Source organism: Centrocercus urophasianus, unplaced genomic scaffold, assembly GCF_019232065.1.
Source record: "Centrocercus urophasianus isolate 14NV4802_14NV808 unplaced genomic scaffold, USGS_Curo_1.0 seq_10, whole genome shotgun sequence".
NCBI classification, from domain to species: Eukaryota; Metazoa; Chordata; class Aves; order Galliformes; family Phasianidae; genus Centrocercus; species Centrocercus urophasianus.
The window spans coordinates 14988318-15014172 of NW_024884142.1; the positions used below are offsets into that span (position 1 = coordinate 14988318).

Here is a 25855-nt window from a genome sequence, read left to right on the forward strand (position 1 = left end):
TATTATTTTATTTTTCTGTAAGCTACACTTAAGCCTTTGAGTTCCAGGTTTTAGAACTTTATGCTTGTATCATGCTCAGTGAAGTACGTTTAAAATCATGTTAACTTCCAATAACTGGAAAAAAATAAAGGGAGAAAGTTGAAATACTACGTAAATGACTGAAATAGAAAAGAAACTGAGAAAGGGTGAGAACAGTTCCAGAAATTCATAATCATGAAAAATCTTTTTAAATGATACAATGAAGTGAGCATCAAATATTTTAGGTACGATGCATCCGTAAAACATAACAGAACAAAAGAAGCTGTATAGAAAATGTGGCTAGCAGGAAAAAAAAAAATACAATTTTCTATCCACGTTTTTAAGATAGATTTTTTAAATCAAGCATGAACATTTTAAATGCATATGTATATATTGCCGCAGTTATTAAAGGAAATCAGACTTTTGGCAAAGAGCCAAAGCAGTTAAACTATCAAAAATGTTTCACAGAAGTGTTTCCATGTTTTATTTCGTTTATAAGAGAAAAATTATGCTTCATGTCTTAAAAATAAGTAAACCAAAGTCACAAAGTATTAATGACTAAGAGTTAATCTTTCCCCAGATACCTGTTTGTTATCTGATTCTGTAACTTAATATCCAGGGATATTCAGTTTGCACTATCATAGATTCCTATTCCATACATCTGCTGCTGCTCCTCCAGACATTGTTTATAGAAACATACAATTAACAGTATTTTCATGAGTACTGCAACTTTTGGCAAGCTTTTATTTATGCTGTATGGCAAAAAGAAAAAGGGAAAAGCCCTCTAGCTCTCTGGTCATCCTCATGGCACTCTGCGCTCAGTCCAACAGCTCCACGTTCTCCTTATGCTGTGAGTCCCAGACTTGAACACAGCATGTCAGTTAGCGTTTTTTCACAAGTGCAGAGCAGTGGTAGAAAATAATCTCCCTCGACACGCTGATCATTGTTTCTTTGATACAGACCAGGACAGAATCAGCTTCCTGGGCTGCAAGCAGACACTGCTGGCTCACGTTCAGTTTTAAATCAACTAATACTCTCAAGTCTTTCTCAGGACTGCTCTTAATCAATTTTCCACCCAGGTTGTACTGGTGCTTGAGATTGCCCTGACCTAGGTGCAGGACCTTGCACTTGGCCATGTAAAACTTCATTAATTTGACATGGACCCACCACCCAGGCATCTAAAGGTCCCTCTGGATGGCATCCCTTCCACCCAGAATTTTGACTACAGAACTCAGCTTCTTGTCATCCACAGACTTGCTACTCTGAGTCCTGTTGCCCATGTCACTGAGAAAGATCACAGAATAACAGAATTGGAGGGACTGGAAAGGATTGCTAGAGATCATTGATCCCCCTACAGCAGGCTGCATAGGTAGGTGTGCAGGAGGGTGTGAAATATCTCCAGAGAAGGGAAATCCACAACCCCCCTAAGAAGCCTATTCCACTGCTCCATCACCCTCACTATGAAGACATTCCTTCACATATTGGTGCAGAACTTTGTGTGCTCCAATTTATGGCCGTTTCCCCTTTGTCCTGTCCCCACAGACAGCTGAAAAGAGGTTGGCCATGTCCCTTTGATTGTCAAACTTAAGATAAACATTAGTAAGATCACCTCTGATTTTTCTTTTCTCAAGGCTGAACAGACCCAGGTCACTCAGCCTTTCCTTCGAAGAAAGATGCTCCAGGCCCTTCATCATCTTTGTGGCACTCCACTGGACTCTCTCCAGGAGATCCCTGTCTCTCATACTGCAGAGTCCAGAACTAGATGCAATGCTCCAGGTGAGGCCTGACCAGGGCACAGTAGGGCAAGGAGGATCACCTCCCTTGACTTACTGGCCATGCTCTTTTTAATGCGCCTAAGGATCCCACTGGCCTTTTTGGCCACCAGGGTGCACTGCTCACTCATGACCAACCTGTCATCCACCAGGACACCCAGGACCCTCTCCACAGAGCTCCTCTCTAGCAGGTCACATCCCAACCTGTACTGGCACGTATTCCTTCCCAGGTGCAAGACTTTACACTCGCTCTTGTTAAACCTCATCTGGTTCCTGTCTGCCCAACTTTCCAGTCAGTCCAGATCTCGCTGAATTGCAGCACACTTTTCTGATTTATCAGCCATTCCTCCCAGCTTTGCCTCATCAGCATACTTTCTGAGGGTGGACACTATCGCCTCATCAAGGTCATCAATGAAAACACTGAACAAGACCAGAAAGATGTTTAATGGACCCAATAAACGCAATTTTAATTTGATTTAAATTGAATAAATAGGGTTAATTACTAGACTGTTGCTTTAATTATGATAAATCTGTTTGTGTAAATGAAGCAATTGCCATTTAAAACAACATTATTTATTTTAGATCCAATGTTAAGAAAAACTGAGCACTATACCACAATAGGAATTAGCACAACAACATTAAGCTTTTTTCTTTCGTCTTTTTTGAGAAATGAAGCAGAAAAATCTCTGATTATTATCTTACTCTACTTCAGTAATCTAGTCCAAAGTAAAGGAAGAAACAGACATTCTGTACTACGCTACATGTCCACTAATTGAGGAATAGCTGACTTAGGTAGTGTCTACATTTTAAGGAATAAGTGTTTAAAGCCGTTCCTCTGACCCCTGACTTCTAAACAGTAACCAAAAATAGACATCAGATATGAGAATCTGCCATCCTAGTCCACTATTCAGAGATAAGAGTTTTATAGTATCCTTTTCAAGAAGGCTTGATACTGGATCATCAAAGGCAATAGCAAATTATGCTAACAGCCTATTATTTTAGAATACTTTTACTCTACTGGTTTGTCTGCACTGCTTTAGATTAAAAAGTATTACTGCTGGTTCTTACAGGCTCACATCCTTATCTTTACCTGAAAATATCACTGACTATGAAATGGGAAAATGTTGTGACCTTCACTCAACGTTATACACTGATCCTCAATTTCACAATTGTCTCCTTTTTAATTCAATATCTCCAGAACATATCTTTCAGAAGAGTAATGTTACTGAGTTAATGCACAGGTAGAAGAAATTTTATTACCCACACTAGTCTCATTTTATTGTGGTTTCTCTTCACTAATTGCAAAAACATAACAGAAACAGTTCTGCTCCACAGAAACTCACTAAACCTCCCACAGAGCATTATGATTTGATGTCATTTTGAAATTATGGCAGTTACACATTTTTCTGTAATAAAACGTGAATGAATGTGGCACTCAAAGGCAAAGAACTACTATCGACTAATTCTAGATTCAGGATCAAAAAAACAGAAACAAGGTGCAGAAGGAAAAGAAATACCTGAGTTTACCAGGCAATAGTAGATAATTTACTTATTTACTATCTGACAAAAAAAAAATCTGTGCACACTATATGTTCATACTAGGAGAATTGCCTGCAACAGAAAGACCAACTATATATATATATTATATATATATATCACTGCAAAACATGTACTGGTCAAAAACACGTTCCTTATAATCAGAATAGAGACAGAATAAGAAGGCTGAAGTCAATGACTCTTAAGTGTATTTTGACAAAGACATTTTAAGAAACAAAAAGAACAAACTTACTGGGTATTTCTTAGTACAAATATTTATGAAAGTGGAGGATAGGCATCCAAAATATAAGAAAAGAAGCCACTCAATATTAAGCAGTTAAGCAGATTTCATGAATAAGTATTTTGAATGGCTACAATAAAACATGGAAGTGCCATTCAAGCTAGGAGAGTTCACATAGTTCACACAGCCAAGAGCTTTTTCCTGCCCTGCTTGGAAGAACTTTCTGAGCTACTGTAGAATTATTCCACATCCAATTGCAAAGGCATACAAATAAGTGTGAATATTGTTCTCCAAGTCATACACGCAGGTGAGGAAGGTGCCAAGTAAAGATTTTACCAAAGTCTGCTATCAAGAAAAGATGAAGAAAAAGATGAAGAAATACAAGCAATGCAAGCAAACAAGGACAACAGCAAGTATTAGCCCAGGGAATAACTTCTACAGCAAAAAGAACACATCTTAATAATGGTATCTTTAGCTTTCTCATGAGACTATGTAATAAGACAAAAAGGAAAGCCACCGAAAAAAGTAATTTCAGAACTTTGAAAGATTGCCCTTCTTCAAAATAGTCTGTTTAAAGTTATACATGAGATGAAATGAAATATGTCATGTTCTTGAAACTCTATTAGAATACCTTTAAGAGGTTAGAGCCAGGAAGAAATACAAAGCAGCTCATAATCAATCTTCAGATCCATTTCAGTTTATGCCTCTTCAAAGTATGTAGAAATGTTATTGATAAAGTTAACTAAGAATTAAAGGTATTCCTACAACGTATGGCAAGATATGAGTTTCTGTTTCTCCAACATTGAAAGATATCTAAGCTATTACAGTTGTTTGCAACAGAGCTTAGACTTCACTCTAACAGTCCACATTATAACCTGGAGGGCTCAGCAGAGTTGTCTACAACAGTTTTATGAGTCATTTCTCATCAGCACAAAGAGCTTGTGTTCCCCATCAATATTTGTTACTAGATTTCAGCACACAGAACAAGGTGACAGCTTAGCCCAAAAGGATGCTTAAAAAAAGCACTCCACTGACTACTGTAAATTCATGCATTGATGTATTCACGTACTCTCTGTTACCAGCACGAAAAAACTAATTTTCATTTGGGTAAAGAGAGAAAAGCTTTGACTAATTTTAATCCTGTTAGCTTTAAATTTAGTTTTTGGCTTTTTCTTTTTTTTTTTTTTTTTTTTTTTTTTTTTTTTTTTTTTAAACATTGATTTTAAACCATGTGTATATAAGATAAAAGAGCAAATAGCTGGATTGGGTTTATAGTACAGGCATCTCAAAACCAAACAGACTTTTTCATTTTCAGAAAAAGTAAACTTTTCCTTAAATTTTGCTGTCTACAGTTTATTATAATTATTACCATTTATTATTGGACAAAGCGTGTCTGCAAAGCCTATTGCAGAGACATATACCATGATGCCAGTGATCCAAGGGAGATGAAGATAAGTTCTTATCCAAAGCCCAATACTTCTGAATTGAAGCTATCTTTTGAAGTAGCCTAGAGACTTATCACAAAGATATAGACTACACACACCAATTACCTAAATTACGAACATGTTGTAGCAATTGAAAAGATTAATACAATGGGAAAGACATTACAGCAAAGGTATGATGATGAAAGGACTGGTAAAACAGAGAGGGGCTATAAAGGAAGGGAAGAAGGTTGCTCACCCATATCAAAAGATCCCAGGTTTGCAGAAGAAAGCCTTGCCAAGGACAGAACTCCAGGAAGAAAACCTTTCCCAGCCTCAGTCAGCCCTTAAATGATGTCTAAGAGGTACAGGCAGGCTCCACCGCTTCCAGTTACACAGGTGAATTGCCTAAACCTGTGCTCCCACAGCTGACTAGATCCTTTTCCCAGGTGCTTAATCAGGCCATGACTCAACAGTTCCCATATACATGTACATTCTAAGGCAGACTTCAGAAATACCGTTCTGGAGTAGACTTCCTGCCTTGCTTTAGTTCAATCAAAAATGTGGCATTTCATACTTTATCAAGCTGCAAACAGCTTTCAGAGGCTATGAAAACTCTCAGATTATATCAAACTCAGTGATAGTTCAGACTACCTTACTATTTGCTTATGACATTAGCAAACTTTTGTTGAAGGGTGAATCACGGCCAAAGTTTCAGTAATAATGATCAAGCAAGAGTGATCCTTACTCCGGAATCTACAGATAGCCAGAAGATTGTGTTTGAGCCCCACAGTTCCACTTCTGAGAAATAAATTGATGAAATAAAAGATAGCAATTACTGTGAATGCTGATTGTGGAAATTATTCATGTTTAAATGCAAATCTGAATTACTGAGTATTGCGACAGAATCTTAACACTGAACTATTCTGTTTGTTGTTGTTGTTTTTACAAAATTAACCATAAAATTGTAAAAGGTGAACTTGTGATATTAATAAAATGGCTTTTTATTATTCATAATACACAGAAAAAGTAGTATTGCTCAGTTCCTGTGGGGTTGACCTGGACAGACTGGAGAGTTCAGCAGTGAGGAACCTGATGAGATTTAACATGACCAAGCGTAGATTCTTGCCCCTAGGTAGGAATAAACGCATACACCAGTACAGATCAGGGGCTGACCTGCTGGAGAGGAGCTCTGTGGAGAAGGACCTGGGGGTCTTGATGGACAACAGGTTGGCCTTGAGCCAGCCATGTGTCCTTGTGGCTATGAAGGCCAATGGTGTCCTAGGCTGCATTAAAAAGAGCATGGCCAGCAGGTCAAGGGAGGTACTAGTGAAGCTACATTTAGAATACTGTGTCCAATTCTGGGCTCTGCAGTTCAAAAAAGACTGGGATCTCCTAGAAAGAGTCCAGTGGAGAGCCACAAAGATGATTAAGGGTTGGAGCATTTTCCATACGAGGAAAGGCTAAGTAACTGGGGTCTGTTCAGCCTGGAAAAAAGACGAACAAGAGGGATCTCATTAATGTTTATAAATATCCAAAGGGGTAGGAAGCACCCCTTTGGTATCAAGAGGTAGGAAGCAAACGGATGAGGTGAGGCTCTTTTTGGTGGTGTAATTCTTCTTCTTGGTGTAAGATGGGGCATGGAGCAATGGCTCAAAATTTGAACATAGGAAATTGCATATTAACATGCAGAAGAACTTTGTGGTAAGGACGATGGGGTGCTGGAACAGGTAGACCAGAGGGGTTGTGGAGTCTTCTCCTATGGAAATATTCAAGACCTATCTGGACAACTACCTGTGCAACCTATTGTAGGGTATTGGACTTGATGATCTCTTCAGGTCCCTTTCAACCCCCCTGATTCTGTGACTCTGTAGGGTTAGTGGTGGGACTATTTATCAAGGAAAGCAAAACAAAACAAAAACAAACAAACAAACAAAAAACATTCAATTTCTTCCTCTGAGTTGATCAGATACCTCTGATTACTTTTTTGTTATATAACTGCCTTAGCTATTAGGCTAATAGCAGTTCTGGAACAGGATTCTTTCAATCTTTTTCCTATTTCTTACCTCTAGGTCTGAAAATGAGAATTCTATAGCTCTGGCTTACTGGTTAGGGCATTATTCCATAAGGAAGTGGACCTAAGAGAAAATTCTTGTCTCCAGAATGTTGTTAAATACGTTGAAGCAACTGGAACAGCTTGTGCAAGTAAAAGATCCGATATTCCAGGAGCAACCATAAGTGGGAAATTTCAGTTTGATGAAAAGTAATGAAACGTAACTGTAGTACACAGCACTACAGTCACTGAAGATCTACAGCCATTACATAGCATCACAGAGACCTTAGTAATTCTGATTCATCACAAACTTAAGTTATCATTATGCAAAGTCACCTTTTTAACCCAAACATAATTAACAATAAAGATTTTAAATCACCTTTGTCCACATAAATTCTGCAAAATGAATCTAAGACCAGGCATTTCTACCTCTTTCTTATAACATTTATTATTCCTTATATATTTAAAATAAGAAACCATTATATGATTTTTATAAAATATTAATCACTTTGTTTTCCCCTGTTGAATAGACCTTTGGTGTGCTAAATAGAATTTTACAAATAATACAAAAAATTTTGCCTTTTTCTTTTCCAAAAGAAGAATCAATACAGATTTTGCTAAGGAACCGTCAAAAATATGGATGTAGGCACAATATTCTTGTGGGTTTTTTTTGTTTGTTTGTTTTTGTTTTTACCACTTGATTAGTATTTTTCTTATGCCATCTTTCTCAGAAGAAATGTTATAACTTGAGAACAGTACAGACATGCAAATTTAAGGAGAGAATTCTTGCTGTCAGTGCTATTTTCTTTAAAATATAATTTCTCTGTTTTGTTTTCTTGCTCTGTTGCAAACATGCTATGTATCTTTGATGTCACTGCCACTGGATTAAAAGACTGAACCTGTTTTTCTCAGCTTCGTTACAGTGAGGGCACAAATGGTGAGAAGCAAGGATCACATATTTTGCACATACATTGTTTCATGAGGTCTCAAATGCCCTGTTTCTTTTGGATAGAAAATTGTTACCTTCCCTCAGCTAAGCAGTTACAAGTAATGGTGTGAAACCCTTTATCTACAGGGAATTCTAAAGAGCTGTACAACCATTCAAGCCTTTATAATTAAGTTTTTATATCAGTTTTTCTTCCCAGTTAAAAGAGTGTGAAATGGAATCTGACAAGGCTTTTTTTTTTTTTCTTCTTTAAGACCACAAGCTTAAAACTTTTAATAATGAATTTCTAAAATGCAAATGTAAGTAACATATTTGTTTTATTTACACTTATCTGAAAAATATTGTTTAAATTAGAGATGATTACAATGCTACAGATAGGGCTATTTGTCACTATCCAGGCTAAGCTCCTCTTTTCTGTTCTCTGTAACTTTCAGAGAATAAATTTTTGAATTTCTGCTCTAAAATGGATTTGTGCTTAATTTTCAAAATTCAAGTCTTATCAAGAATAATTTAACCATCACTTTATAATGATATAAATGGAAATTATATAATTTTGCTTGTATTAAAAACAATATTTTTACCGATTTTTTTCTTGTAAGTTTTTTCACTCTTCAGTGTGTTGCAACTTGAATCTTACATCCTACAAGGAATTGTCTTCTAATTATCCTGACAGATTTTTTTTCTGTCTGTAAAGAGTTATTCATATTAGGCCACATGCTAAACTTACGCAGATTTCCATCTGTTAAAAGCTGCATACCAGCTTTAAACATTAATATTTATATTTTTCATTGATTTCTGTTTTAGCGTCTTAAAGACATTCTACCTGCTTTAAGATTGATTTTGCTCCTCTAGTAGAAGGTGGCACTCTAGCTGAGATATGATTAATTAAAAATCTTTCCACAAGAGGGAATGTGCTGATAGCTATTGTTGTACAGGCAGGAGAAATATACTGCTGAGGTAGAGCAAGATAATGTGTTCTGCTAAATATATAGTTTAACTTGCATGGTAATACACAACTACTTTAGCAAAATCTTCATTCTGGCTGTACAAGAACTGAATGAGAAGAGTGAAAGATAAAATAAAAGCTGGAATTTTACTGTCCTTCTTAACAGTCTCTCTCAACATCATTAGGCAGGACTAGTTCACAAACATCGAGAACACATTACTAGCAATATTAAGAATCAGGACGAGGACTAACATTTTTATGTAAAATGAATATAATTCAATGAAAACTGTGAATTTTTTTAATATGTATATGGCACTAACAAAAACAAGTTACTTAGTGAGGTGTAATTCTTTTTTTGTGAGAAGCCACTATGCCTTTTTTTTTTTTTTTTTTTTTTTTTTTTTGGCCTATCATTATAATGATGTCATTATTTTGCATTTAAAATGCCTCATGATAAATGAGATTTAAGTTTTTACTGCCAGATCAGATTAGACATTTCAGATAATGCTCCAATTATCTGAATAATTTAATAAGATTAGTGCTTATGTATTCAATGAATATAGTCTTTGATATAAAATGCAAAATGGCTAGTATAGTATTGGAAAATTCCAATTCTGTAATCCAATTCCAGCTAACTGGATAGATTTGTCTCTTCTTCTGTCAAGCATTTTTTTTTTTTTTGCTTAAAAGCTTTAGTTACCTAGTGTGTAGCAGCATATGGGCACTTTCATTAGCTGTTATAGAATAGCATTTAAAGCCTAAAATATTAATAATCTTGCTGTTTGAATGAAACATGACATGTCTATTTCATGCCTCTTTTTGTCTAACTTTCATCCAAAAACTCTTCTCAACTTTAACCTGATTTATCATCACTTTTCCTCTTTTTACATTTTTACCACATTAACTTCTTTATAGAGAGAGATTTCCTCTATATTCTACACTCTCCGTTATTTCCAGCTAAAAGTGCTGTTCAGAAAGCTTTTCAATGCTTATCCCATACTGAGTTAGCAGGAAGCAGAAAAAAACTTGAAGGGAGAAAAACTCATCAGGATTCTAGGATGTAGGCAAATTTTGGCTAACAAAATGAGTGCTTACTAAAAGCAATGTATTTACCAAAGAGCCTATCAGTGAGTCTACAATAAGGAGAAAATGGCATAGAAATAAGCAGCAAAGTAACCAAAATAAAGTGCGCCAAATTCTCTTACGTTTCCATTACGTTTCTTTACAAGAAGAGTGGTTAGACCCTGGAACGGGTTGCCCAGGGAGGTTGTGGATGCCCCGTCCTTGGATGTGTTTAAGGCCAGGTTGGACGGGGTCCTGGGCAACCTGATCTGAATGTGTATGTTTGGTGGCCCTGCTAGGCAGGGGGGTTGGAACTACATGATCCTTGAGGTCCCTTCCAACCCGGGTGATTCTGTGATTGTGTGTGATTCTGTGATTCCATGCCAACTTAAATAGCCAAAATAACTCTTTATGAGAGAGAATGAAGGCTGTTTAAGAGCTTGTAGAAATGGTTGCGTATGTCATACTCATTTTCAATGAGTATGAAATTAAACTTTTACTTTTATATGCACTTATTTAAAATGAAGAATTGATGTAAACACACTTTTTGTCTCTTAAACAGCAAACTAAAAACACTGATTACACAGAATCATAGAATCATCAGGGTTGGAAAAGACCTCTACAATCGTGCAGTCCATCCGTACCCGTCAACAATATTTCACATTAAACCATGTCCCTCAGTACAACATCTAAATGTTTCTTGAACATCTCCCAGGATGGTGGCTCCCTGAGCAGCCCATGTTACTTTTTGTTCTGTCTTTAGTCTTGTAATTTATATGCTGAGCTTACCTTTTCACTTCTTACATTCCAAAGAAAAACATTCAAGCAAATATGCAGTCTTTCCTTTGTTCCTTAGTCTACACTTCATCAGTTTCCTCAAAAAAGTGAATTTGGAGTGTCCACAGCTTTAGATGATAAACGTGTTTCTCTTACCTTGAATATTTCAACATTTCATCAGTGAGGTTGTAGAATATAACTCCAAAGCCTGAATTAGTAATAACTAATTATAAGTGTTATGGAAAGAATTTATGTGGATAGCAAAACAGCAACAAAGAACAAATCTGTATTATAGGTAGGGTTACCGCTTTCAACTATTTTTAAATTGCTAAGCACTGTCATTTTGAAATTCTTCCTTCTTTTGTATGTATCTTTATCAAACAGTGGCTGTTAGAGTTTATTTTCTTTTCATGTGTACAAATTGGATTTATTCATTCTTGGTTAAATGTTATTAAATAGAAATTATTGCTCTCCATTCAGGTCCTTCATTTCTGATAGAGCCATGGGAAAAATCCAATTTCCCACATAAAAAAAATGAAGATGACTTTTTTCATGGAATGCATTAGCACCCCCATAATTTAAAAGAACAAACATGTATTTTTAGCAAAAGTGACATTTAAATCAATGACATGCCTTTTCCTCTTCCAAAATCTACTAGAACGGCCAAATGGGAGGCCTTTGGGAAACAGTAATTCAAGGAGATCTACAGAAACAGGTGTTAGGCAAGTACATTCCAAATAAATGTCAAATTTAATAAAACACAAAAGATTCTGAAGTGTGCTATCCCTGCAGCACTTGCCACTTGTGGACGCAACTGGACTAGGGTACTAAGCTGAAAGCTGCTCTGTCCTGTACAACCACTGACTCACCATTTACCAGACCCATCCTGAGAGGAGAGCTACCTCATACAAATATTGGGGGAACAAAATGGATTTAAAGGCATCCGTCAGTAAGTTTGAAAGTAAGATCAAAATTTGACGAGACAAAAAAAAAAAAAAAAAAAAAAAAAAAAAAAAAGGTTTGGGAAAGAAAGACACTACCTATGGATAAAACGGTAGGCAGAAAGAAAGACACTACCTATGGATAAAACGGTAGGCAGATAAGTAGAGAACAGAATAGCAAACAGAATACAGAGAGATGGATAATCATAAGTGAGATCTGGTGAGAGAAATGCAGGAGGGATACTAATCAATTGGAGTAACGAAGGAATAAGAGAGAGGGAGACTGGCACTCAGTGGGCAGAATGTGGGATTGAGAAATGACTGGGTAATGACTTAAAGAGGAAAAAATTGATAACAGGGAGGAACAAAAAGATTTAGAGGAAACTATTTGATAACAGAATTTGTTACTGAAATGTTTCTACATTTCAGTAGGTGGATCCCTGCCAGCAACTTAAGTATCCACCAGCTACTCACTCACTCCACTTCCCTCCCAGCAGAACAGGGAGAAAATCAGAAGAGCAAAAATGAGTAAAAACTTTTTGGTTGAGATAAACAGTTTAATAAGTGAAGGGAAAAAAGAAAAAAAAAAAAAAAAGAAAAAAGAAAATAAAAGCCAAGTGATGAAAAGGAATCATATGCTACCTCTCACCAGCAGACCAGTATCCAGCCAGTCTGTATCCAAAGGTTACATGGAAACATGGAAATACTACCATCAGTTTTTACTGCTGAATATGATGTTATAGGACATGGAATATCTCTTTAGTTAATTCAGGTTAGCTGTCCCACCTGTTTCCCTCCCTAGCTCTTGTTGACCACAGACTACTTCTTGGAGGGGCGAAGTGAGAAAAATACAGAGAAGAAGAGTTCTTGATGCTGTGCAAGTACTGCTAGAACACTGGTTTGTTATCAATACTGTTTTGGTCACAAATTGAAGCATAACAGGATAGGTGCTGCCATTAAGAAAATTAACCCTGATGCAGTACGTAAAAGAAAGAACTGAAGTACGTGGAACTGAAACATTGAAAAACAGAAAAATGATTTTATCGGGTTTGGAGATTCATGATCCTTGAGGTCCCTTTCAACCTGGGCAATTCTGTGATTCTGTGATTGTGTACCTGACTGTAAATTAAAGCATAAAGTTCTAGCTTTATGACAACAGGGAAATGAGATAAAAGCCTTGTCTCTGCTAAAAATCCTCTGTCATGAAAAAGCCCACCCATCTTATACTTGCAGACATCTGCTCACAACTAGACCAGACTACGATTAATATAACTGGATTAAAAAACAACAAACCAAAACAAACAAACAAACAAAAAAAACCAATAGCAACAAAATACATGTTAAGTGCTTAATTTTAAGTGATTTTTAACTTACATTTACTTCATAGATGCAACACAGTCAAGTCCAAGCAGGTGGTGTTGCTTCATGCTGTATTTTAAGCTTAATGTAAGTACTTGGGTTTTATTACAAAGGATTTTATTTTATTCGCTATACTGTACTCCGGGTGCATTTTCACAGTTCTGAGACTAGGTCTGGTTAAATAATGAAAGAAATGTGACTTCTCAATATGAAACACGTTCCCTATTTGACTTCAAAAACATGAGGAAAATCTGATGTAACAATAAAAAGCATCTTGAATAAAATAATATATGACATTTGAAATATCAGTTTTAAGAAAACGTACTGTTTTTTTGCTAGTGTTAATTTGATAATTCACTGAATTTACAGCTCCTCTAGTAGAGATGTTGAGTATCAGAAGTTCAGTTCAAAAGCATTAAACTGGGGAAGATATGCATACAGTTTTTACACATCTCTTTTGCTTATGCAATACAATTTCTTTCAGGTTAGGAGCCTGAAGCAGAAAATATTGTGACAGTGAGGTGACTGAAATCAAATAAAGGCATGCATTAGCAGACTGCTATGGACTTACGAAGATGCAATTATTCTCTGTTAGATTAAAACTTTTTAGAATTAAATATTTTTGATAACCTCCATGTACGTTAAACTTCAATACACAATAAAGTAATTTCATCCCTCTTTCCCAAGGAATTCAGATTATATGACAAGAGCATACATCCAACCCAGAACACAATAGAGTCTTTTTTTCAAGTATGCGAAGATATAACAGAAAACAGGGAATTGGCATTTTTCTGGGTTGTTCTTTCTGTTTATATTGAACTGGAGAAAAAAAAAAATTGCATTTGATTTCTTTTTTTTTTTTTTTAAGAACTGAACAATCTGGTACATCGTCATTTCTGAGGAAGGGCACATTATATTCAGTAATTTTCTCCCCCTAAATCAACAAATCGTCCTTTTCTTCCAAATAGAACCCAACGTGTTTACTTATGGCTTGATTCCATTCTAGGTTGTTGGGTTTTTTGTTTTGTTTTGTTTTTTGGAGCCTTTCAAAAAATATTTCAAGTCCCTTAATGTAATCTAGGAAATTGATATATTATTCCAGCATTGGATAAGTTTTGTTATTTCCTCTCTTCTAAGAGAAGAAGGAATAGTGGACTCAAACTGGCCTGAAGCTGATAAATTAGCTGTCACCTAATAAAACTCTCTAGTTCCAAATGTATCTGACACTGACGCTTTGCAGTTCTGCTCAGAGGACTTGCAGTGATAGATATATTCCACTGTGACAGGCTAACAATGAGGTGTTATGCCAACACCGCGGAAATAATTTTCCATCATTTCACAACAAATTCTGTAGAAGTAGAATAGTGCGAGACCTTCTGTCAGATTTAGGAGATTTTCTCCCCTAGCATGGATTTAGAAAACAGGGATCTGAATATATATTCAATATACAATGTTAGCCTTGGTGGAAAGTACAAGAAGTGGCAATTCTCTGACTCTTCCAAAGAATTTGGCAGTGAAGGATTTATGTTATAGACCAGTGTCATACTTCTTTCCTTAATTAAAAATGTTTTAACTTTTTTATTATTATTTTCCAGAAGTCTGAATTCAACCATCTACAACTTCTGAATGCCTTACTAATTTTTATTATCTGAATCTATGGAGATTTCCTTTTGCAAGCTTATTTACTGCCTACATCTATGTTTTTAACAGAGATGTGCACAAGAGCTAAGCCAAAGAAGTCATATAAAAGTATTAAGTTTTATATTTAAATTTCAGATGAGTAATTAATTTATACAGAATTATACTTTGCTAAAAGCAGGTTGCTGGCTCTTAAGTCTTTGACTTTGAAAATAACAGTATTCAATGTCAATTTAGCCTATGGTATGAACACTCAATATAATCAGTAATGTACTATAATTCTATGAAAATTATTTAATGGCAGTTTCAGCTTCCTAGCTGGATAACAATTCATTTTAACCATCCGTAATTCAATCAGATTACATCTTGTTTCACATATTTTAATGGATGCTTTCTTCTGGTTATTTTACAAATTATATATGCAAATGATGTATTAAATAATTGATGAAGTACCTTGTTTTGCTTGTAGCTACGAGTGATGCTTTTCTCCACAAACATACTTAGGCAGTAGTTCTCTTCACAGCAAGATTTTTTGCAGAGTATTTTAAAATATATTTAAACTCCTGCAGTGATGAAGGCTTGCTTGGAAAGACCAAGTATAATTTATTAAACTGATTTATGAAGTAATTTATACAATCTAGTAGAATAGCATTGTAGAATTTCATTGCATAGGGATACTCCTCTGAAGAGTCTAAGTTCTTTAATACTTGGGCAAGTCTGTATTATTTTATTTAGTGATAGAATGAAGTATATCCATGTAATTATCCTTCCTGTTTTAGTAAAGCTTTATAAGACTATAATGCTGCAGTGTTGAAGTCAAATTTTATCCTATAATATTCAGTAAAAAGGGAAATAGAATCATTAAGTGCTTCTTATATGTATATTTTAAATGCTATAATGGAATACTATAGGCTATTTATTTATAATCATGTACACCTATATAACAGATATTTTTAACATTAAAGATTTCAGGATTTCTCCCTTTATCTAATGTATACAATTGCCAGTGTTTTAAGTATTACTTCCCTCTTTCTTTATTTTTAACTGAATATTCATTTTAGTATTCTTGTAAAAAGGCCTTTGGAAATAAAATGGGATATTTGCACACATTAGGCCCACAGAATCTTTATTTTTAAGATTCATGTTTCCTAACCTTGTAATTATTACATAAATAAGTTGTAAGCTATCTTTTTTCCTTGTTTGCAGAGAAAAATGCTTTCCTTTTCAACTTGTAGGATTTAAAGGTATGCAAAACAGCTTTAATGATTGAAAGATCTGAAGAGTTCAGAATACTTTGCAGATATTAAGGAAGTTTCACCTGGGCACACAAAAATATTAACATTTTCAGGATGTGCAGTCTAATATATTACCTATGCAGGGAGCAACTTCTTTTGAGAACACCAAGAACTCCACACAGAATTCCTATAGAAACTAATAGGAAAGAGACATATTTATCATAGGGCTTAATAGTCTGGTTTGGTTCCTTCTAAGGAATCTTACTCTCAAGCTTATTTTTTAGAAAACCTTTTCTTGTTGAAGTCTCAGTTTTCTTCACAACAGAAGTAGTATATCTGCCACTAAACAAAGATGCTGAACTGGTGAACGTGCAGGAACAGTCAGAAAAGAGCTACAGATGAGTAGTGTACGTTTTTACTGTTATATTGCAGTGTTTTATACAGAATCTAGAAAACTGAAGTTTTTAAAGGAAAGTACTAGGACGGAAGTAAAGGAAAACAATATTTAGAAAAGGAAATTCAGAGATACACAATTCAGAATTTCTCTTTTTAAAAGGCTCATGGAGATAATACTACAGAATGAAATGTTTACTTCCCTCCAAAATGGTTAGGTAAAGTAAGTCTCTTGATATGCTATCCTTTTCTTATTCTTGTTCCATATTTCAGAAGTATGACAAACTGATTAGCCAAGTGTCAGAACTGGGTGAGTAACTCCTCCCTCCTCCACATCAAGGACTCGTTCAGAAAACTTACAAACACTACTGTGTGCCCCAGAATTGAAAGCATTCCTGAAAGCTACTAATTTTGATAATTGCCTTACTTATTTTAGCTGAAAGTGTGACCAATCAAGGAGATTTATTTAATGTTTATTTCTCCAGCACTTTAAAATTAGCTCTGGGCTGATTGTGTATGTGCCTGAGGAATTTTCAGCTGACAAAATCTACATGCTATCAGGATATATATATTTTTTTTAACTTCAAAAATTTCTCTATTTTATCTTTGCCTATATCTTTTTTAAAATATAGTTTCATGTAATATTTCAAACATTCTCAGTGAAAAACAGACTGTATACAGAAAACTCTTGATCAGACAACATCCAAAGCACTGGATATCTCGACATTTTGATATAGAAAACCTACAGCCACTTGTGTAGTTTATTAAGCATCTTGTTTATTATTGGGGATCAATCTCCCAATGTGAAAATTCTTATAATATGGATAAAGGACTACATAATATGTTTGATTACTGTTCCTGCACTCTGCAAAACTTCACTAAGTTCACTAAAAGAATTTAGAATTTTTGGAGGGATTTTTTTCATTACAGGTGTATTTTAAAAATAATAACACAGAATTGTTAAACAGTTTTTCATTCTTTCTGAAATACTTTGGAAGAAAAAGATACTAAAATTAACCTGCAAAATAACACAATTTGGGGAAATAATGAATAAGCTAATTTAAATATTAAACAGAAAAATAATAAATTTATATTGATATCAAGATCAACTTTAAAATTCATTATAGAAAAGTAGTCACAGAATCATAGAATCATAAAAAATCCCAAGTTGAAATGGACCCACAAGAACCAAAAAGTCCAACTCCTGACTCTACACAGGAACACCCAAAAATCAGACCATATGACTGAGAGCGCTGTCCAGATGCTTTCAGTACTCCAACAAGCTCAGAGCTGTGATTCCTTTTCTAAGAAGTCTGTTACCCAAACACTCTTCTGGTCATTAGTAATAGTTTTACCTTTTATAAACGTAACTCAAGGATCCCTTCAGAAGTCATCTTGTCACATTTGTTTTTGATTTATTTCTACATATTGATACTTTTGAAGTGTAAAAGATCTTAAATAGATTGTTCCTTACTAAGGAATGAGAACAACCCAGGTGGGAAAATTTTATTTAAGTGCAATTATTTAGTCCAATGCTGTCCTTCTTAACAGCATTTTCTTGTATTGACTGAAGAGCAAAACTAATCTTCACTTTGTTTCTATCAGTCATTCCTTCTTTCTCACACAGAATTAGCAATGTAATCCTCTTTCCATATTAATCACTATAATATCAAAAACATGTGCCATTAATTCATCTTAATGTGCTGCAAGTAATCAACACACAGTCTGTGAATTCCCTCAAGTTTTGGGTCTATATGGCCAATATTATTAACTTAAAATAACCCTGTATAAATCTTTGGGATAATTGTTTGGATAAGCTGCAGCTAAGTTTTTAGAGGATGTATTAACCTTATTCATTCAAACACATGCTTTTAAAAATGTTTTAAGTGTACTTTTCTGCTATTCTGAAATATTTTCAAATAATATGAACCATTAACATGGCACAACATGAAAAATATTTTTAAATAATCACTCAGATTTCGTTTGTTAACCTTCATTGCTTTCCAAACTGTGAACATTCCCTGCAATGTACTGTGCTCTACAGCTTGAGCCAGTGTCTACTGTAGGAGGCAATGCAACAGTCTACCTTGCATTTTGACATAGCTAACTCAGGAAATCAGCTATCCCAGGCACTTCTTGTTACATCAGGGGCTACTGGGCCTTTTGTCCAAACCTTTCCTGAGCACTGTTCCTGAGCTGCTGCAGGCTGGACAGGGCCAAAGAGTCACAAAAGTACGGGGCTGCAAGTCAGCAGTTACAGCCCCGAGGTCTAAATATTCTGTAAGCTGGTGTCTTGAAGAAAGAAAAACCTGTACTTGCTTCTTTGTACGTGGAATGATCAACAGAAACTGCAGAAAGATAAACTTCAGGATTGCCTAGAAAATAAACCTTTTCTAAAGACTGTGGCTACCTATGGTTTGTCCTCAAGACCTACTTAAAATCACAGAATAGAAAGGACCTACAAGATCACTTACTCCAACCATCCTCCTATCACCACTGCTATCACAAGCTACTTAACCATATCTTGTAGCTCCTCATCCAGATGCCTCTTGAACATTGCAGGGTCAGCAACTCCACCACCTTCCTGGGCAGGCTATCCCAGTGTCTGACCACTCTCTGACAGAAAAAGTTTTTCCTTACATCTAATCTAACCTCCTTTGGTACAACTTGTGGCCTCAGGTTACCTAGGGTCCTGTTTGTTGCCTGAGAGAAGAGGCCAAACCCCTCCTCATCACAACCTCTCTTCAAGAAGTAGAATGAAATGAGGTCTCCCCTGAGCATCCGCTTCTCCAGACTAAACAATCCCAGCTCCCTCAGCCACTCCTCCTAAGACTTGTGCTCCCTTCATCAGTTTTGTTGCTTCTCTCTGTACACGTTCCAGGGCCTTGATGTTTTTCCTGTAGCAAAGGGCCTAAAACTGAACACAATACTCGAGGCGTGTTCTCACCAGTGCAGAGTACAGGGGGACGATCATCTCCCTGCTCCTGCTGGCCACACCATTTATAATGCAGGCCAGGATGTTGTTGGCCCTCTTGGCCACTTGGGCACACTGTTGGCTCATGTTCAGCCAAGCATCAACCAACACCTCCAGGTCCCTTTCCTCTTCACAGTCATCCAGCCACTCATCCCCAAGCCTGTAACGCTGCATGGGGTTGTTGTGGCCAAAGTGCAGGACCCAACACTTGGCCTTGTTGAACCTCATCCCATTCACCTCAGCCCAGCGATCCAGCTTATCGAGATCCCTCTGAAAGGCCTCCCTACCCTCAGGCAGATCAACACCATCTTCCAACTTGGTGTCATCTGCAAACTTACTGAGGGTACACTCAATCCCCTCATCTAGGTCATCAATAAAGATACTAAACAAGATGGGCCCCAGTACCAACCCCTGGGGGACACCACTTGAAACAGGTCACCAGCTGGACTTAACTCCACTTACCACTACCCATTGGGCACAGCCCTCTAGCCAGTTTCTTACCCAAAGGAATGTAGATCTGTCCAGGCCATGGGCAGCCAGTTTCCCCAGAAGAAGCCTGTGAGAGACTATGTCAAAGACTTTGCTGAAGTCATGGTAGACTACATCAACAGCCCCTCCCTCATCTACCAGCCTGGTCACACAGTCATAGGAGGAGATGAGGTTGGTCAAGCACAACCTACCTTTCATGAATCTGTGCTGGCTGGGCCTGATCCCCTGGGCACCATGCACATGCCGTGCAAGCTCACTCAAGATGATTTGCTCCATTACTTTCCCCAGTACCGAGGTCAGGCTAACAGGCCTATAGTTCCAAGGATCCTCCTTACGGTCCTTCTTGAAGATGGGAGTCACATCAGCAAGCCTCCAATCCTCTGGAACCTCTCCAGTTAACCAGGAGTGCTGATAGATGGACGAGAGCAGCTTGGCAATCACCCCTGATAGCTCCCTGAGCACCCAAGGGTATAGCCCATCCAGTCCCATGGACTTGTGACAGTCCAGATGGAGGAGGAGCTCTCTGACTGCACCTGAATCGCTGGGGGTATATTCTGAGTTGCATCCCAGACTTCCTGATCAGGGCATAGAATGCCCAGAGGATAACTGGTCTGGCTACTAAAAACAGATGTAAAGAAGGCATTGAGGACCTAAGCCTTCTCCTTGTCCTCAGTGGCCACATTCCCTGCTGCATTAAGTATAGGATGAGAATTATCCTTGGTTCTTCTTTTGCTGTTGATATATTTATAAAAGGATTTTTTATTGTCTTTTACTGCAGTGGCCAATCTGAATTCAAGTTGGGCTTTTGCCTTAGTAACTTCCTCCCTGCATATCTTAGCTACTTCCTTGTAATCTCCCCAGGTAGCCTGTCCCTTCTTCCAGAGGACATAGACTCTCTTTTTCTCCCTGAGTCTAAACAGTAGTTCCTGGCTCATCCACACTGGTTACCTACCCCTACGACTCTCCTTACAGCACTCAGGGACAGCCTGTTCTTGCACCTTTAACATTTCCATCTTGAGGTGCGTCCGGGCTTTACCCTTAAGAAGGAGTCCCTTTCCTCTTCACAGTCATCCAGCCACTCATCCCCAAGCCTATAGCACTGCATGGGGTTGTTGTAGCCAAAGTGTAGGACCCGACGTTTGCCTTGTTGAACCTCATCCCATTCACCTCAGCCCAATGATCCACCTTATCCAGGTCCCTCTGAAGGGCCTCCCTATCCTCAGGCAGACTGACACTCCTCCCAGTTTGGTGTCATCTGCAAACTTACTGAGAGTACACTCAATCCCCTACTTTATGAAGGCTTTTCTTTCTGCATGCATAGGATGCCCCCTGTACAATCCTTCTATTGTAGTGCTAGTGCTCAGATGTCTAGAGGTAATAAATAACCTCTGACAGAGTTGCTGGACAGAAATATTGCCATGAAAACATATTGACACAAGAGTCAACATCAGATTTATATTTTTCATCCAGTCAGTTATAATGTCAGCTATAGTCAGAGTAGTTTTAGGAAAAGTCTGCAATCATTAAGGAGATAGCCTGTGGGGTTATTCTTTGTTAGAATACAAATGAGTGACAAGATGGATCAAGTATTTCCTTAGAGAATATTATCCATATACATAAGAATGATAAGTAAGGAAACAAAAGTGAGTAGGCTAAGACTACAACTAAACAGATCAATGGTAAACCAGACGGAAAATAATTTGCTTCCTCTACACAGATTTGTAAACTAGAACTCTCTTATTGCTCCTCTTGAGAGACCAGTTTAGATGACCAAATGAATTGGATTTGGTCAATGTTTGTGACAGCCTAAGTACTAATGAGAAACAACTGTGAGAAAGAATCTATCAAAGCTGCCCATATACTTTTTACTGCATTTACTTTCTTGCAGTTAACTGTTCCAGAAATTTGTCTAGTGTACTTAAGCCCCCAGTGGGCCTGTTCACTTTGGGTGAACTGGGACAATATTTTACTTCAAATATCTTTCCGATTTCTTTGCATAAATTAATCATTATTCAAATACGTCTGCCTCACTTCTTGATATGTTTCCTTACGGTTTAATGAAGGAAAAAAAAAAAAAAAAAGCAAAATCCATTTTCTTTTCTTTTCCTAGGGAATGACACATAATGTAATGCTGAAATAAAGCATTCAGGAATCTGGGCAAGTTTGGGACGGAGAGGTGTTAGATGCTTTCTGCTTACATCTATCCAGAGAATGTTAAAAGGATTAAAATATTAAAACGGGGAGACAGGTAGTCTTTAATTTACTTTTCTATAAATCTGCTCATTATAATCAAATGGAAATATCCATTGTTAAATAGGAATTCATAGTTGAATTCCTAATTACCTTTTCCATCTACATGATTTTTAATAAGAAAAATAGTTAAAAACTAAGGGCTTGAATCATATGGAGCACAAAAAATATATCTGAATCCAACTATTTGTATTTTAATTTAATCATTTTTGTTTGTTTTATGTTGTGAGAATCCTTCTTTGTTTTTTTGGCTCAAAGCTTGCTTCCTTAGGTATTTTGTTGAGGAGGCAAGTGATGGATGTTGTGTGGCAATCAGCATCGCTGTGTGGACAATTTTACATCTTTGGAGCTGTTTGCCTTCGGAAGATAGTGCTCAGGACTGTTTACTGGCGGAAGACCTAGCCTGTGACCAAATAACTCCTGTTTGCTTTGGGAGGCTGGGAGGTGATACCATTGTATCCTGCGAAGGCAAGATACAAGTTGGTGCCTCCCTGCTTCCTCTTATCTGCTGGCAAGGCCAGAAAGATAAGAACAAAGGAAGTTTCTGCTGAGATCCCAGAGCCAGAAGCTGTCACTCAAAGGAGAGCTGACTCGACCACTTTGGATTTGAGCTGTCACTCCAAAGACAGCTGACTCGACCACTTTGAAACTATTGAAAAAGGGCCATCATCGTCATGGTCGTGCATTGTCGTCATCATGCATCGTCGTTGTCAACAGGACAACTCTGCCTGACGACCCGCCGCTACTGAAGATCAAAGACTGAACTACGAACCACGCTGGATCCATGGTGGTGACTATCTTCCTCTTGCTTCCTATAAAGACTCCTTGCTCCTTCTCTTCTATCTTTTCTATCGCCCTCCTTCCGTTCCCCATTACCCTAATCATAATAGTGTCCGTCCTCCCCTTCCCCATTTCCCTAATTAAGATTTGTAATAAACTGGTTGGACCAACATTTGAACCGTTGCTTCTTAATCTCACGCCGGGTATATAGATAATAAAAGAACCTCCTCTCCCTCCTATAAATTGGAGCGAGACATATGTACATGAAACTAATAGTAAACTGACACTCATGTAGAAAAGTCAGACATGATATAAAGCTTCAGAAATCAAAACACAAAGAAATAAAAACAAAGGACATTACAGTTGAAGTCAACAGCAAACTGCCTTATAACATTTTTTCCAGAGCCTTACTTCCACTTCCAATAATTAAACAGTGTCTGACAGCATGTATTGTGAGTGTAAGCAGAGATCATACAGCTCCTGAAAACAACTTATAAATAATGAAATCATCACTCAGATACAAACACCAAAGAGAAATAATAACTTTTTCTGCTACACCTTGCACAGAAAGTTCCTTTGGAATGCCACACCATCAATGTGCAATATTTAAAGCAGAAAAATATCATGCCTCTTTTGTTCCCTTGAGCATACCAATACACTCATTTTGCATTAAATAGTGCACTTCAGAAACACAGCGACCAAATTGTATCCCCTAGACATTACCCTTCAAGACACTCATTCTGTACTTGCAGAATCTCATTGCAGCACGCAATGAGGCAAATATTGCCTGAGTTTCACTCCATTGAGCTCAATGTTATTACAAAAAGAATCAACTTATTCAAATATGCTTTAGTCATTATACAAGCCCTTATTAATTAGTTTTGGGTGCTTACCCTCTGGCTTTTTTTAGTCAAAGGGACTCTCTGCTTTCCAAAATATAAAAAATATATCTTTTTTTTTTTTCTTTCTTGTTTCAAGACTGTCCTGATTAATGGAGAAATAGCTCTCAAGACTCTTGTCAGAATGTCAGTCATTCAGGGAAAATACAACATATATACAAAAATAGCCTCACTATATTATTGATAACTTCTTGTTTTTATCCTCACACTACATATGGGGAAAGTGGTTCGGAAATGTACTAAATAGATGTCATTCCAGAGTGCACTAAGCATACAGTGAAGGGAAGGTGATGCTGTGATTTCCATCCCCTTGAGAAGCTAAGAATTGCAGCAGTTCTTAAACACTGCTGTGCTGCATCACAGGACTATCAAGAGACAGTCACTAGGGCATACAGTGTGATAAGGAAGGGGAAGAATTAGATCTGTGACACTAACTGAGGAGAAGAAAGTTATGTGCAATCCTCAATCTATAAAATGCTATGGTGATTTCATGGCCTCACTGTACTGATCTAACAAAGTCAGTATGGCACTGTTCTTCCTGGACAGCTAATTTGTCTTCTGAATCTCTACATTCTAAATATTCCAAAACATAAAAAGGATTTTTTTTTTTTTTTTACATATTCTTTTTATTTTTTTCTGGCATTACAATGTGATATTCTGCATACTACATCCTTTGTATTATCAGCAGATTCAATAAATTCAATGACATTTGATAACTAAACAACCATTTTATGACTACAGCTTCTCAATGTTTCTCTTTCTGTATATTCATTAGAGCTCCAAAAATATATGTTCAGACTAAAGATAATGGTAGAAACAACTTACAGACAGAATTTTTGTGATTACTGTCTTTGCTGGGCAACATCTTGACTCCTCTTGATTTCAGTTCAATTGCTTTTTTCACTGACAAAACAAACAAAGAGAAAGAAAATAATGTATTATTAAATCTTGTAGAAAGGAAATGTGAGAGTCAAATCAGATATTACAATAACAAAAATGCAATCCATAAAACAGATTGAAATAACTGTACTTTCTTTGATAATCCAAATGCACTTTTACAAAAATATAAATATTAATTATATTTTGCAATATTTTGTTTTTAAGAGACATTATCAGGTTTTACAATATTTTGCATTCGAGTGCCCTTAGGATCAAAGAGAAGAAAAATCTGTCCTACTTACATTTATGAAATAGCAATGTTTGCCACTGCACATGGCAAATCTTTAACATTTTTAAAATGTATTTGGAATGTACAGTACATTATATGCAGATATCCAAAGACCACTAGCTATCATTAAGAAAGTCACGTAATTATTTTCATCTGATTCTTTCTTCAGCAGGAAATGTATTTTTAATTGTCTCCTGAAATGGTTGAAGTTACACAATTACAGTATTTACAGTTTGGCTCAACTAAACACTTCTGAATCTACAGGAAAATTTAAAATAAATTAGAAAAAGAGCTCTCAAGGAGTCAAGTTTTGAGAGAAAGGACAGATGCATTACAGTTTTTAACTGTTTTCTCTATTTAGACAGCTGAATGGATGATAAACTCCCCAATTATCCCTAATAGAATGGTAGGACATGATAGGAAGGATCAGAAGCAGAGGAGGAGGAGGAGGAAGAGATGAAATTTGTGCAGCTACATGCCAAGGAAAAGTGTGAGACTGAATCTGAATTTATACGCTAGGGAAGAGAGCACTTTCACAGGAAAATCATTAGTTCTGAGGCAATTGAAAATAAAATCAGATACATGGAAAAGAAATATGCACTAGTCCTGGAAAATTCAAAGCAAAGTAGATAGTGACTGACTTTCAGTGTGTATAAGCCTCTAAAGGTAACATCACAATGCATGCCTGTCAGTTACAAAAAAAAATAACAAGTAGTCCTTTCCCAATTTATATTAGATAGCTTCTAGAATTGGCAGTAGTTTATGATCTTAGAATTCACACATTTATCCTAGATACAAATATAAACAAAAATAAACTGAAACATTTTAAAAATGGGATTTGTACTTTGTACCATACAGATACAAAATAACTATAAAAATTAATACAACAAATTATGTTATACTTTTTTATCTATGTAGGGGGCAAAATTTATATTTACTACAGCATGTATTAATCTG

At 36.5% G+C, this 25855-nt stretch overlaps 1 protein-coding gene across 1 annotated transcript in view; it reads right to left on the reverse strand.

Annotated features, from left to right (window-relative positions):
* The window catches only part of CSMD1 (CUB and Sushi multiple domains 1), a 988742-nt gene that overhangs the window by 312363 nt on the left and 650524 nt on the right, over nt 1-25855 (reverse strand). The window contains exon 7 of the mRNA XM_042815127.1: nt 24556-24633. Coding sequence (XP_042671061.1) covers nt 24556-24633 — 78 coding nt within the window. The remainder of the gene's footprint in view (nt 1-24555; nt 24634-25855) is intronic.